Source organism: Sciurus carolinensis, chromosome 13 (genome assembly GCF_902686445.1).
Source record: "Sciurus carolinensis chromosome 13, mSciCar1.2, whole genome shotgun sequence".
Classification (NCBI taxonomy): Eukaryota; Metazoa; Chordata; class Mammalia; order Rodentia; family Sciuridae; genus Sciurus; species Sciurus carolinensis.
In genome coordinates, this window is record NC_062225.1 from 55,309,675 (window position 1) to 55,325,204 (window position 15,530).

General features: G+C 35.5%; 1 protein-coding gene across 1 annotated transcript in view; it reads right to left on the reverse strand.

Annotated features, from left to right (window-relative positions):
• Positions 1–674: 674 nt before the first annotated feature.
• Positions 675–15,530, reverse strand: part of Msh2 (mutS homolog 2) — a 75,809-nt gene continuing 60,953 nt past the window's right edge. The window contains exons 11-16 of the mRNA XM_047523588.1: positions 13,972–14,069; positions 9,216–9,461; positions 7,889–8,093; positions 6,292–6,539; positions 3,806–3,981; positions 675–855 (exon numbers count right to left, since the gene is read on the reverse strand). Coding sequence (XP_047379544.1) covers positions 685–855; positions 3,806–3,981; positions 6,292–6,539; positions 7,889–8,093; positions 9,216–9,461; positions 13,972–14,069 — 1,144 coding nt within the window. The 3' untranslated portion in view covers positions 675–684. The remainder of the gene's footprint in view (positions 856–3,805; positions 3,982–6,291; positions 6,540–7,888; positions 8,094–9,215; positions 9,462–13,971; positions 14,070–15,530) is intronic.

The following is a 15,530-nucleotide window of genomic DNA, read 5'->3' on the forward strand; positions in this document are numbered from 1 at the left end:
TACACAATGGAATATTACTCAGCCAAAAAGAATAAAAAAATTATGGCATTTGCTGGTAAATGGATGAAGTTGGAAAATATCATGCTAAGTGAAATAGGCCAAGCACAAAAACTTCTCTGATAAGTACATGATGATATATAACTATGGGGGGTAAAGGGGAGAAGAGAAGAATGAAGGAATTTTGGATGATGTAAGGGAAAAAGGGGTGGGAGAGGGTGGGGATGGATAAACAGTATAATGAAATAGACAATATTACCCTATATATATATGTATGATTACATGAATGATGTGAATCTACATTGTGTACAACCATAGAAATGAAAAGTTGTACCCCATTTGTGTATAATGAATCAAAATGTGTCTGGAAAAATAAAAAATATTTTAATAAAAAAAAATACAACACATTCAAAACTCCACAAACTACATGATTTTATTTATAAAATTTGGCAAATTGCTTACTATTACTTGTGTCCATTTAATAGTCCTTAGTTACAGCTCTCAATTTCCAAAATAAAGATTTTTGAAAATGTACTATCACTACGTATTTTATTAAATTGATATCCTATGGGCAACATTAGTCAACCACTCAAACACTGTGGAAAAGGGGTTAATATAAAACAATACAAAAGTCTTACAGACTACAGTTTATCAACACTATCTTCATTCCATTGGTGTTTTTTTTTTTTATGTAGTAACCTTTATTCGTGAAATGATTTCATTTACAAAACTATTATTCTTTGCTATCACCTCAGCTTTCAGTTGTTTTAATTTTATTGTAATGTTTTCTTCCGACATTTCAGTAAAAGGCACTTGCTTCACCTTGGATAGAAACTCCTGAATAATTTTTTCACCTTGCTGAAAAACAAGAACAACCCAGCAGTCATTAGATGTCTTTTTAAGTCGCATTAGTTAGCAATGAATTGTTTCAAAAATTTTTATTTAAACATACAACCTACTATTTAAAGAACATTTTTATTCCTGTGGGTGCAATATCTAGAATACATAATAAAATCTTTAAAAAGACTTATAAATTTATGTTCAGTTGTGGGTAACAAGGAATTGGAATTTTTAGTAGTTTTCAAGTCCTTCTGCCTTTATAATCCATACATAAACTTAATCTTCTGGGGGAAAAAGAACTCAAGGTTTACAGTTAAGACAAATAGTAACTGAAATTCTCTCACACACACAAGCACACAATGCTTCTGTTTTATTTATTTTACTGCCCAGTTATTGCTGTTTCAAAGAACATGGTTATTATTTGCTATGTGACCCTTGGACAAATTCATTAGCTCACATTCCTCACCTACAAAATGAGATATTAATATTACCAACCTCACACATGTGTTATAAGAATAAAAGTTAATATCTGTAAATTGTTTAGAAAGGTTCCTGACAAAGCATAAGTATCACATAAATGTGTATTACTGCATGTGAAGCAGAACTAAATAGGATGCTTTTCATACTAGGGAACTGATTGGTAATAAGTATTTTAAAATAAATGGCAGGGGGTGGGAGGGAGGTAAAAGAATGGAGGAAGGAGGGGCTGAATAGAGGGAAAAGAGGGGTGGGAGGGATGAGGAGGGAAGGAAAAATAATAGAATGAATCAAACACTATTATCCTATGTAAATGTATGACTACACAAATGGTATGCCTTTACTTCATGTACAGAGAAACAGTATGTATCCCATTTGTGTACAATAAAAAAAAAAAAAAAAAAAAAAAGTAAATGGCAGCCAGGTGTGGTAGTGCATGCCTGTAACCCCAGGGTCTCAGGAGGCTGAGGCAGGAGGACTGTGAGCGCAAAGCCAGCCTCAGCAATTTAGTGAGGACCTAAGCAACTCAGTGAGACCCTAAATAAAATATAAAAAAGGACTGGGGATGTGGCTCAGTGGTTAAGTGGTTAAGTGCCCCTGAGTTCAATCCCTGGTACCAAAAAAATAAAATAAAATAAAAATCGTATTCATCTAATTGTGTTAGGGTTAGGGTTATGGCTCAGTGGTAGAGTGTTCGCCTGCTATACATGAGGACCTGGGATCAATTCCTAATACTGGGAAAATAAATAAATAAATAAAAGCTTTAAAACTTTTGAACATATTATAAGTAACATCAAAAGCACACGACTCTTGCTCTACTTGGAAACCAAGGATTTCATATAAGAACTTTTCCAATCCAAGATCACCAAGAGCTGCAAGTTTGATATTACAGTGCTCATGTGAGCTGTGTGGTAGTGCATACCTGTTGTCCCAGTTCTTAGAAGGAAGAGCCAGGAGGATGGCTTGAGCCCAGGAATTATAGGTCAGTCTGGGCAATAAAGGGAAACTCGATCTCAAACAAATAAATAAGGTGCTGATACAAAAACCACTTACGTTGAGGATGGTAACCTTCCCTATCTAAAATTATTGGCAAGTTATGACATCATCCCTCTTCAGCTTGTATAGGTAGAACAGATAAAATGATACCTTTTAAGCTAAAAAACCCCTCACACATCATCTATTATTGTAGCAACCAACTATCCTGTAAGTAATTAAAAACAACAAATAATTCACTGGGTAAAAGTTAAAATCATGCCAAGTAAAAAGTTGTCACAATGAATACTGTAATAAATGTTACAGGACTAGGCAGTGCATCAATTAAGATTCTTTTATGTTGCATCTATAAAAAAATGTACAGCTTGATTTTTTTTTTTACTTAATATTTTCATGGCACACAAATTTAAAAAAAAAAAAGCTTCAAATAAATTTTTTTTTTTTTTTTAATTGTACCAGGGATTGAAACCAGGGTGCTCAACCACTGAGCTACATCCCAAGCGTTTTTCTTATTTTATTTTGAGACAGGGCATCCCTAAGCTGTTGAGGCTGGCTTTAAACTTTTGATCTTCCTGCCTTAGTCTCCTGAGTTGCTGAGATTACAGGCATGCAAGCCTTTAACTTAAAGGAAAAAAAAAAAAAAAAACACAACACAACAAAACAAAAAATAAGTTAGACATATGTTATGCCTTTTTGTGTGAAGCTTTAAATTTGACCCCTTAGAGAAGGCCCAAAATAAGCTCCATTTCTCCCATTAGAATAAGCATCCTGTCCACAAACAACTTTCTTTAATGAACATTTGTCACATACCACTTTATACTTTATGAATATATTCATTATTCTAATCCCTTTAATGACAGTGTAAATAACTGGCAGACAGAAATGAATAATTATATTTTTAGAGGTCTTTGCCATTATCTTACCTAAGTAAATATGCAATTTAACTGGACATCTTTAGCTCCTTTGAATAGCTCATTTTCAACCTAGATTTAGTATTTCTAATTTTAAAAATCTGTTTTCTTTTTGTTTTTGGTAATAGGGATTGAAATCAGTCCTTGTCCATGCTAAGTATGTAATCTACCACTGAGCTATATTCCAGCCCTGAAATGCTTTTTTTGCCCCCCCCCCCCAAATGTTATCTTTTCACCATGCAGATTTATGTGTTGCAGAAATCAAAATAACAGAGATGGATTCTTGGCCTTGCAAAGAAATATACGTGAAAGTCAATAAGAATGATCAGAGCCTGGGAACAGTGGCAAATGTCTGCAAAACCAGTGACTCCAAGGCCAAGGCAGGAGGATCACAAGTTTGAGGCTAGCATGGGCAACTTAGCAAGACCTTGTCCCAAAATTTAAAAAGCACTATGGATTTGGGGGGTGGGTGGGTCAGAAAGTAAACACTGGAATCATTTACACAGGAAAGAAACTAACTCATCTTGGTGACCCGGTTTATATAACACAGAGATCATTAAATAACTACAAAAACACCTCTGACAAACCTCTCTTTCCAGACAGCACTTCTTTGCTGCTGGTTCTGTTTCATCATGTCCTTGTGAGGTTCCAATACTCTGAAATTCCTCAAGTTCCAGGGCTTTTTGTTTGGCACACTCTATTACATGCCTAGGGAAATTAGCAAGCTCTGCAACATGAATTCCAAAACTCTGATCACAGACACCTAAAAGAAATTGGGAGGGAGAGTGAGTATGTGAGGGGAGAGGGTGAAAGAGAGCAATTTATGTAAATGAATTTATCCTTCTTATCATTAGGAAACTTAACTTTAGATTATTTCAAATACATTAGCCAAATGTTTCAGAGTATCTTAGATAAAAGGATTTAGTCAAGCTTCCAGGGAGAAGGGATTATGATTTGACATATAGTACTACATTTTATCCTTGACAAATATAACAAATTTATAGTATTTTTTCTTAAAAAAGTTGTTCACCATTCTTCTACTCTCTTATTCTGAGTCTGAAATAGTGGAAACAAATGATAATGGAATTTTTGACAAGTAGGTAGCTTATATTCATTCCCATTTATAGAAAATAAAGTGAACTGAAACATTCTTTCTAAGCATTTAATATAATGATGATTGCAAAGTTATCACAGACTTTCTACTTTTGCCTGCATTATGTATCAACTTAAAAAAATTTTTTAGCCCTGTTATTTATCCCATGCATTCTGGATCTTGATATTTTGCACAATTAAGAGACACAAACAAAAATAAGTGAGAAGCAAAGAAGAAAAACAAATATCTGATACACATTCACAGTGAATGCTGAACTTATTTCTATCTTCACACTTACCTGAACTTTAAAAAATATTCAGAAGCTGGGTGCAGTGTCACATACCTATAATCCCAGTGACTCAGGAGGCTGAGGTAGAAGGACCACAAGTTTGAGGTCAGGCCCAGCAAGTTAGTGAAGCCCTAAGTCACTTAGTGAGACCTCATTTCAGAATATAAAATAAAAAGAGGGGTTAGTGTTAGGGTTAGTTAGGATTAGGGAGAGGGGCAAGAATGGAGGAAGGAAGGACTGTATAGAGGGAAGAGGGGTGGGAGGGGTGGGGGGGGAAGGGGAAAAATAACAGAATGAATCAAACAACATTACCCTATGTAAATTTATGATTACACAAATGGTATGCCTTTACGCCATGTACAAACAGAGAAACAACATGTATCCCATTTGTTTACAATAAAAAAAAAAAAAGAATATAAAATAAAAAGACTAGGGATGTACCTCAGTGGTAAAGTGCCCCTAGGTTCAATCCCCAGTTCAAAAAACAAAACAAAACAAAAACCCAAACAAAACTCAAGTTTTTTCTATAGCACAAGAAACAGTGATTTAAAAGCAGAACCACAATTTCATGCTAAATGCTGGATCTACCACACCAGTACCTGTATTCTATAACACCACTATCACCAACAATAATGTAAACATAGTAACTCAAAAGAATTCTCATGGAAGCAAAAATAACACAGAAGGAAAGAATCAAGACTAATGTAAAACCAACCAACACAGAAAAATATGTTCATGGGGAAGCAAAACAAGTGAAAAAGTTTGACAATTGGTATACTCAATCCATACAATATGATAAACAAAAACAAATGTCATAAAACTTGCTGGTATGTTAATCTCATCATTCAGTAATTTGAGTAGGTTGCAGACCCATATAGGACAAGCTTTTCTTACATGATGAAATACCAACAGGTAAGCCATTCTACCAATCATCACTAACAATTTCATGGTACCTAGAACTCGCCCCTCCCCTAGGGTTTAAATGAACCTATAACATAACCTTAAAAATACAATCTGATATGGCCTGGGATGCAGCTCAGTGATAGAGTGCTTGCCTAACATGTCCAAGGATCTGTATTCAATCCCCAGGGAGGAAAAAAGTCAGATAATTTAAATAATTATTAACAATAATACCTAGAGCCTTGGAAATTCAAAGCATATTGTTACTAGCTCGTAGCTAATCTGACAAGAAACACTGCTATGGAGGTAGGTAAATCCCTCTGTGGTGATGTTTGAGATTATTGTTTCTATGTTTGGAATAAGGGGTCCTATTTCAAGATACAGAAATATAGATAATATACAACGTTCCTGGCTCCAGAGACTGGAAAGTTAGAAGTAAACGTGCTCTACAAAAACATCCATGATTGATACTTAGAAGGACTAAGGCAATTTACTCATGATTTTTTTTTGGGGGGAAGGGTGCAGAGTACCCAGGAATTGAACTCAGGGGCCACATCCCCAGCCTTATTTTGTATTTTATTTAGAGACAGGGTCTCACTGAGTTGCTTAGCACCTCGCTTTTGCTAAGGCTCGCTTTGAACTCTCAATCCTCCTGCCTCAGCCTCCTAAGTCACAGGGGTAACTGGCATGTGCCACCACGACCTGGCTTTACTGATGATTTTAAATGTAGTAAGTTTTTCATTGTCATTGTCACATTCTGAATTTAAGGTGCATCAGCAATATATACTCACCTTTCTTCACCTGATAAAGCATAGTTAAGGTCTCTTCAGTGGTTAGTGCTGTGACATGTAGGTTATTAACAGTTGGTATCTGATTGGCCAAGGCAGTAAGTTCATGAAAATGGGTTGCAAACATGCAGAAAGCACCAATCTTTGTTGCAATGTAATCGGATATAGCCCATGCTAGTCCGAATCCATCATAGGTAGAGGTTCCTCTTCCCAATTCATCTATGATTATTAAAGAATCTTTGGTTGCAGACCTAAAACACAATTACATGAAAATTTGCCATAGCATAAATCAAGACGCTAAGCAACTCGGTGAGATCCTGTCTCCAAGAAATTTTGTGTGTGAGGATTGAATCTGGGAGCACTCTATCACTGAGTGGTAAATCTTCCCCCCACTTTTTTGAGACAGGATCTAAATTGCTGAGACTGGGCCTAAGAAGTCACGAGCCTCTCAAAGTGCTGGGATTACAGCTAAATTACCCAAGATTTTAAAAAAATAAAACTGAATAAAGTTGGGAGCAGGGTTTGATGAGATGGACATTCATAAACCTGATGGTAGTCATGTAAATTGTGTGCCTGCCGAAGACCAGATGTATCCCAGATGTTACTATTCTTTCCTATCTTTACCCAAATATGAAGGAGAATTTTTTTTTAATTAGTGAATTTGCCAGCCTTTAAGTTGCTCACTGGTTATTTCATTTTTCTGTAAATTGCCAGATTATTTCAAGTTATGAATATTAATCTAACTACTATGCCAAACATTTGTATTGCTTTTATAATTTCTCACAAACAACAGACCCTCCAAGAAATTTCATCAACATATAACTTCTAAAAAAATAAAAATCTAATAAATTGCAGGCATCAAATAGTAGTAGCTATACCTATGATCTTAGTTTTTTAGGACAAGAAAATTCATCAGAAGTAGAATCTTCATCATTAGGGCCTTAAAGACTGGAAAGGACTTGGGTAAACGGCAAGGACTATTCCAGGTAGTCCAAACAGTGGAAGCAAAAGCAGGGTAGGGAGGGAGATTTATAAGGAGGGGTTACTACCAGAAACTGTAAGAAAATGACTTTAAAATTAATCAAAGTTTTGCCAGACATGAAAGTACACACCAGTAATCCCAGCTACTTGGGAGGCTGAGGCAGTAGGATCATAAGTTTGAGGCCAGTCTCAGCAACTTAGCAAGGATTGTGTTTCAAAATTAAAATAATAATAATAATAATAATAATAATAATAATAAAAGCAAAATAATAAAAGAAAAGCAAAAAGCAAAATCTAAGTTTTCTACAACGTCACCAATCATACCTTCCCTACTTCTGAGACAATGTCTCATATGTTGCCCAAGCTGATCGCAAAACTCCCTGGGGTCAAGTGATCCTACCACCTTGGCCTCTCTAGTAGCTGGGACCAGAGGAACAAGTTATAGTACCCAGCGATAAACATACCCTTTTGATACAATACACAGTGCATAAAGTTTATAGGAAAACAACCATTAGACTGTGATAATGTTCTTAGATATTTTATGGATAAGTCTTTAAATGTACGTCTTACAAGATGGGGACATTCATTCCACTTTCAGGGGATTAGAACATGCACTTACTTGAGGATAGAAGCAGTTTCCAGCATTTCAGCCATGAATGTGGAGACTCCTTTTAACTGACTGTCACCAGCCCCAACCCGAGCCAAGATGCAGTCCACGATGGATACTTCTGCTGATTCACATGGTACAAAACACCCAATTTGGGCCATGAGTACTATTACCCCAGTTTGGCGAATATATGTTGATTTACCTCCCATATTGGGACCTATAAAACAAATTATATCAAAAAAGCAAGATTATTAACTTCTTTCTGTTAATAAGTAGGCTGCTAGTCCTAAGTTGTATATTGATGATTAATCATCTAAGTCCCATGGCACATTAGAAGACCATAGGCCACTCAAAGACATGAACCAAGTCACTGCCCATCCTATCCCTTAAGGCAATGCTATTATTATTTCTTCAGAAAAACCAACACTGGGTCATTCATGAGAAGGAGCATGAAAAAAATATATTATCTATAATTTGACTACGGCTTAAAAGACCACATATACTATCTTCCCTGCAGCTCACAGACATGCCTGTTACTGATTTATAGATAAGTGGTCAAGGTCTAATTGATTACTTAAGATTATTACTCATAAATAATAATAAATGGGACTACTAGTGAATGGATTAGCATGGACAAATTCTTCCAATCACTTAAAATTCACCCTAAAGCTCTAAGATATAACTGCTCTTTTGGCAATCTGCTATTTGATAGGGTTAGATTAAATACAGAACTTAAAAAAAAGCATATTTGGGGAAATAAAATACAATCTTATTTCCCAAAAGACCCCTACTTCCCTTGTTTTCTAGAATCTTGTTAAGATCTCGCAAAACACCTCAGCTTAAACATGCTACATTAGTCTATATGCAAGGGTACTCCCCCCTCCCCCGCGAATGTAGTGCCATGTCTTTTTTTTTTTTTTTTTGCAGTGTTGGGGATTGAACCCAGGGCCTTATGCTTGCAAGGAGTGCCATGTCTTAAAAGAACTGCTACCCTAAGCTGAGGTTCTTCTAGCCATCAAATTTCTGCCTCTTCTCCAAAGACCTCAACTACTGAAAGTACTGACTCCAACGTAAACTTTGCCGGTGATGCTGGTTTTTAAATGCTGTGAACTGCTGGAATAGAATACAATATTTTCACATAAGCTTTAATCTCCCTTTCCAAATCTTCCCTCTAATCTAAATTGAATCTATTACTAACCAGAATGAACACATTCTTTTTCTAATGTCAAGGGCTGAATATTCTTTGTAAATTTAAAACATATTTCTATTCTAACATAAAAGGAAAATGTTACCCGCCCCAAAGTCCATAAACTATGTTTTTTTTTTTTTTTTTTTATACCAGTAATGATGTGGAACATCTGTTTATCTTTTTCAAAGTGTACATCATTAGGAATAAATGCAACTTCATCTTGAATTTCAACACAAGCATGTCTGGATGCTTTTAATATAATTCTTCCTTGTCCTTTCTCCAAAATGATGGGTCGTACATAAGGAACAGGTGCTCCATTTGACACATGAGCAAAGCTGACAACAGCATCTAGCTGAGCTAACACATCATTTAGTGTCTGCATTGGCTCTACATAGCCTGTATAAAAATAAAAACAGAAAATGTACACAGGAATATCAAATAATTTTTTAAAAAAGACACAAGCTATAAGAATAAATTTAATTCCCCCATATGGGAATTTAAAACCCATTTCTTAAGATACTTTTATTTAAAAAAAAAAAAAAACATTGTTCTTTTTAGATAAACATGGCAGTAGAATGTATTTTGACATATTATACATACATGGAATGTAACTTAATTAGGATCCCATTCTTGTTGAACATGATGTGGAGTTTCACAGGTGGTGTATTCATATATGAACATAGTAAAGTTATATATGATTCATCCTACCGTCTTTCCTATTCCCATCCCCTGTTCCTTCCCTTCATTCCCCTTTGTCTTATCCAATGAACTTCTATTCCCCACTCCCCTTATTGTATTAGCATCTGCATATCAGAGATATGGTTTTGGGGACTGACTTATTTTACTTGGCATGATAGGTTCCAGGTCCATCCATTTACTGGTAAGTCATGAAGGCATTCTTTTTTATGGCTCAGTAATATTCCACTTTGTATATATATGCCACATTTTCTTTATCCTAACATACTTTGTTGTTGTTGGTACTGGGGAATGAACCCAGAGGCATGCAACAACTGAGCCACATCCCCAGTTCTTTTTGTATTTTATTTAGAGACAAGGTCTCACTGTGTTGCTTAGGGCTGGCCTTGTCAAATTGCTGAGGCTGGCTTTGAACTCAAAATCCTCCTGTCTCAGCCTCCCTAGTCACTGGGATTACAGGCATGTGCCACTATGTTCAGCCTTATCCTAACATATTTTTTTAAAACAAAATTTTACTATAATGAATCTTGAAAGAATACCCTAACAGAGCATGGGGTTAAAATTTTGCTATATACTTCCCCACTGTGAAAACCATTTCAAATATAGAGCCTGAAGCTGGGCACAAGGGTGCACATCTGTAATTCCAGCTATTAGACGGAGTGAGGCAGGAGGACTGCAAGTGTGAGACAACCTTATGCTACATACTAAGACTGTTCCACCAAAAAAACAAAAGAGAAAAAAGGCTGAGGTCACAGCTCAATGGTAGAACACATGCCCAGCATATGCAAGGTCCTAGGTTCAATGTCCAGTGCTGTTAAAAAAAAAAAAAAAAAAAAAAAGTGTGATGCTTTTCTTTACCAAAATCCAACAAAATATTTTAAAAAGACATACTTTTTCCTAAATTTTAAGAATGTGGTGACTCAGCACCACGTACAGAGGAATAAGAAGTTATATTTCATTGTGTACAATGTGTCAAATACATTCCACTGTCATGTATAACCAATTAGAATTTTTAAAAAAATCTGAAAACTGGATGACATCTCGAGATTATAACAAGAAATATGCAAATACTCAGTAGCAAGTTGTAATAAGACTGTTAAGGCTTATGCATATACAACACAAACCAATGACTGTGAGATTGCTAGCTGAGCTTTTATATTTTTCAATCAGTACCACATACAGAGAAATTCAGCATAAATTTAGATCCATAATTGCCACTTAAAACACTTTCAAGATTCTATTCACTAGAGCATTCAAACTAAGAGCTATTATATACATTAAAAAGCCCCTGACACAGGCTAGACAAAATGTGAAGACAGTATAGCAATGGTCAAAATTTTCAGAATAGTTTCTAAATGTCAATAGATTGGAGGGGTGGTATAACAGTATGACAGACTTGCATGTCACACAGACTATCAGATAGCAATCATGTCAAATCCTTCAGTAGTCATTCACGTGTATTTAATTATAGGAAAACCCAAAATTATGAATTTAATCAAATGATAAGTTTGACTTATTTTAATTCCTTGTTTCTATAAAAGTGATAAAATGTTTTGACAATAAAAATTTACATATGAATGGCTAAGTACAAATAATTCTGTTTTCTCATACTTTCACAATTTACTCCTTTTCTTGCAGGATGCAGTGGTACACACCCAAAATACTAGCAAATTGAGAGGCTGAGGCAGGAAGACAGCAAACTCATGGATAGCATCAGCAAATTAGCAAGGCCTTAAAGCAACTTAGTGAGACCTAGTCTCAAAATAAATAAAAAGGGATAGGGATGTAGTTCAGTGGTAAAGTGACCCAGGTTTAATTTTTTTTCTTTTAACTCCATTTTCCTCTAGCAGACCTTCTAAAAGAAAAAGAAAGGAAAGAAGAGTTCACACTACCTATCATGTAGCAGTAGAAATTTCTTGGAAACAGTGGAGCACTTAAAATAATTAGGTTTTGCAGTACCGGGGATCAAACCCACGGCCTTGTATATGCTAGGTAAGCACTCTACCACTGAGCTACATCCCCAGTCCTTATAATTATTTTCAAATTCATAAGATTTCTTCATATTGAGAATAAGTTTATATTTTTTTAGAAAACATCTTAACAAAAAGTCTACACAGGCTTTAGGCAGATATATAATGTGGCTTATTAATAATACCATTCTTTCTGGTTTAATAGTATGATGAAACTATAAAAATTATCCAGTACACTTTTAAATAAAAATAGCTTATAATTTGTATGTTAGAACAAGAGGAGGTTCTGTTTCAATTCAGGTTAACTCTAAATATAAAACTTTCCATTTAAATGTTAAAACCTAGACCTTTTCACCAGTTAAGTGATAAATATTCTTTTTTATTTTTAAGAAAAATTCACAGTATTTACATGGGTTCTTAAAAATGCAAACTAAGTTCGGGAACATAATTCAGTTAAATTATTGTGCTATGCTGATATCACCAAGCAAAATATAAACTTTATAAATCAATCCCATTCCTCTCAATACCAATACATAAAGCATATTAAAATAAAACCTTTTAAGTTTTACATCTCCTGATTCACTATGAACATTCATAACAATAAAACGATCTACAACTTTATGTTTGGCGGTACTAGGGATTGAAATCAGAGCCTCACACATGCTAGCCACACCCTCTGCTCTTTGTACTTTTTTTTTTTTTGGGTGGTGCTGGGGATTGAACCCAGGGTCTTGGGCTTGTGAGGCAAGTGCTCTATCAACTGAGCTATATCTCTAGCCTCTTTGTACTTTTTATTTCAGACAGGGTCTCTCCAAGTTATCTAGGCTGGACTTCAACTTGGGATCCTCTCGCCTCAGTCTCCCAAGTAGCTGAGATACAGACAAATGCCTCTGAATCCAATTTACAAAAATTATACCTTCAAATAATTAAAAATAAAAAAAAAACTCTTTACCCCCAAATAATTCAGTATGCATATCCTGAGAACAAGGACATCCTCCTACTTAATCATAATGCCATTAATACATCCCAAGAAGTTGGATACTGATACCAGACAGTTTCATATTACACTTTCCCAATTTGGCCCAATAGTGTCCTATAAAGATATTCCCCAACTCTGACCCCTATCCAGTAAATGACTGTCCATCCACTCACTGCATTTGGCGGTCCTGTTTCTTTACATCTCCTTTTTTTTGGTACCAGGCACTGAATGTAGGGGCACTTAACCACTGAGTCACATCTCCAGTCCTTTTTAATATTTTGAGACGGGGTCTTGCTAAGTTGCTTAGGGTCTTGGTAAGCTGCTGAGGCTGGCTTTGAACTCAATCCTCCTGAGCCACTGAGATTACAGGCATGTACCACCTTGCCCAGCAATATCTCCTTTAGTGGAGAACAGATCTGTCCATTCCTCTTTTCACTTTGATGTGAAAAGACCATGACATCTTTATTAAGAGTTCAGGCCTAAAAAAGAAGTCCCATAATTTTTCTCCTTAGTTACAACTGAGTTAAATATTTTTTGCTAAAAATACCACATAGGTGGTACAGTGGTACATGCCTATAATCTATTACTCAGGAGGCTGAGGCAGGAGGATCTTGAGTTTGAAGTTAGCCTTGCAACTCAGCAAGATCCTGTCTCAAAAACAAACAAACAAACAAACAAACAAAGGACCAAGGATGTAGCTCAATGGTAGAGTGCTTGCCTGTGTACAAGGCCCTGGGTTTGATCTCAAGCAGTGGTATGGGGAGGGGTGATACTAGGTGACTGTATATCCTCTCTGTAGCATATCAGCAAACACTTAATGTCAATTGTCCCAATGTTGGTGATGCTAACTTTAATCACTTGGACATTTCTGAAAGGCAAAATAAAGGTCAATATACACTTAGTGGTGGTCAAACCTTTCAGTGGAATACACTGTCACCTGTAACATACATTGATTGTATTCCAAAGGCAACAACATAATGCCAAGTCATGCTGTCCCTTTAATTATGAAAAAATCTTTTCAAACAATGGATCCGGAATGGACTTTGAAAATCTACAAAATGGCACAGAACTCAAAATGGCTTTTCATTTCTAATTTACAATTCTATAACCTACAGCATGAACCCATAGATAATGGCTTAAAAAGAAAAAAAAAAAAAAAAAACCACAAAACAAAACATTCTTTAAATACCCTGATTCTTTTCTATTAGCAAAAACCAGGTCATGTTCAGAACATTTAATATAATGGTCTTATTAAATTTACCTGAAGAAATATTGACAATTTCTTTGACAATGGCGTCTTGGGCCTCTTCATATTCAGCTTTATTTTTAGTGTATTCTTCATTTAAAGCAGACAACTTACTGCAAATCAAGATAATGGTATCATTAAAAATATCGAAACATTTACTAGAAGTAATGTACATTACATGAAACACATCAAGTACTTGTTCTATGAAACAACAAAACTGATAATTAAAATGGAAATACAAGTGGAAAACGGGCAACTTGTGAGGTGCAGTTGTGGCTGGAATTGTTGGTTCTTTTCTGCTGTTTGGAAAAGCACATCGGCATAGTTTTTGCTATAAGATTAATCACTTGAATGAGGGTTGGGGTTATAGATCGGTAGTAAAGCACTTGCCTGGCATGTGTGAGGCACTGGGTTCGATTCTCAGCACCACAAATAAGTAAATTAATCAATTAAAATAAAGGTCCATTGACAACTAAAAAAAAATTAAAAAAAGAAAAAAGAAAGAAAGAAAGGGAATGAAATCACCAAAAGAAGGGACATAAAAGAGAGGGAGTAAGTGTCTGAAGTGGAACGGAACTGTTCATTCAAGGCAGTGATTATGAACGTGGTCAAATGCACAGCAATAGACCAAGAATGGGTTTAAGAATGGGTAAGTTGGAAAACACACACACACACACACACACACACACATAACTATGTAAAGGGCAAGTGAAATAAGGAAGAAAAGCAAGAGATAAACACATTATAAAAGCAGAACTACTAGGGGTTGTGGATATAGCTCAGTTGGTAGAGTGCTTGCCTCACAAGCACAAGGCCCTGGGTTCAATCCCCAGCACCGCAAAAAAAAAAAAAAAAAAAAAGAACTACTGAGTGAAGAAATGAGTTATAAGATAGAAAGGCAGAAGTAGGCAGGGACCAGATTACATAGGCCATATGAAGAACTTCTTTGATTTTATTCTGAATGGTGGATAGGCACTGGAGATTTTAAAGAAGGAAAACTGCTCAAAGAATTGAATACACAGGAAGCATTCATTCAATTGCTCACTCCTTATGAGTGAAAAAGTTTTTCACAACTTTGGCTACCCAGTTTAATTCCTTTTATATAACTAACCCATGGTTGATCTAAAGATGATTATGACACCAAAAGTTCTGTCTTATATAAGCTAAAATATATATATTTCTTGAACCAGGAGGGATATAGTGTGTTGGAAAAATAACAGAACTAGACTTTGCAATAGAAGACCTGAGTTTCAATATCCACTAATATTAGCCATCTAACCCTGGGGAACTGAAATCTATGAAAGCAATATACCTGGTCCATTTACTTTGGAAAGATGTTATAGGGAACAAACTAGATTGCTTTTATTACTGTGGTGTCTAAACACCTATATGTCTGAATATAACAGACAAACATACTTGTTAAATGGGTGAGAGGGTATCCTATAAGTCACGGAAGATTTCTTAATGTAATTATTTTTTTGTTCTGTGAATGATTTGCATCAGAAATTTCCCAAAAGTAGCAAGTGAAAAGGCAAAAAAACTGGTACAGAATTTTTCAACATGGATCATAAAAA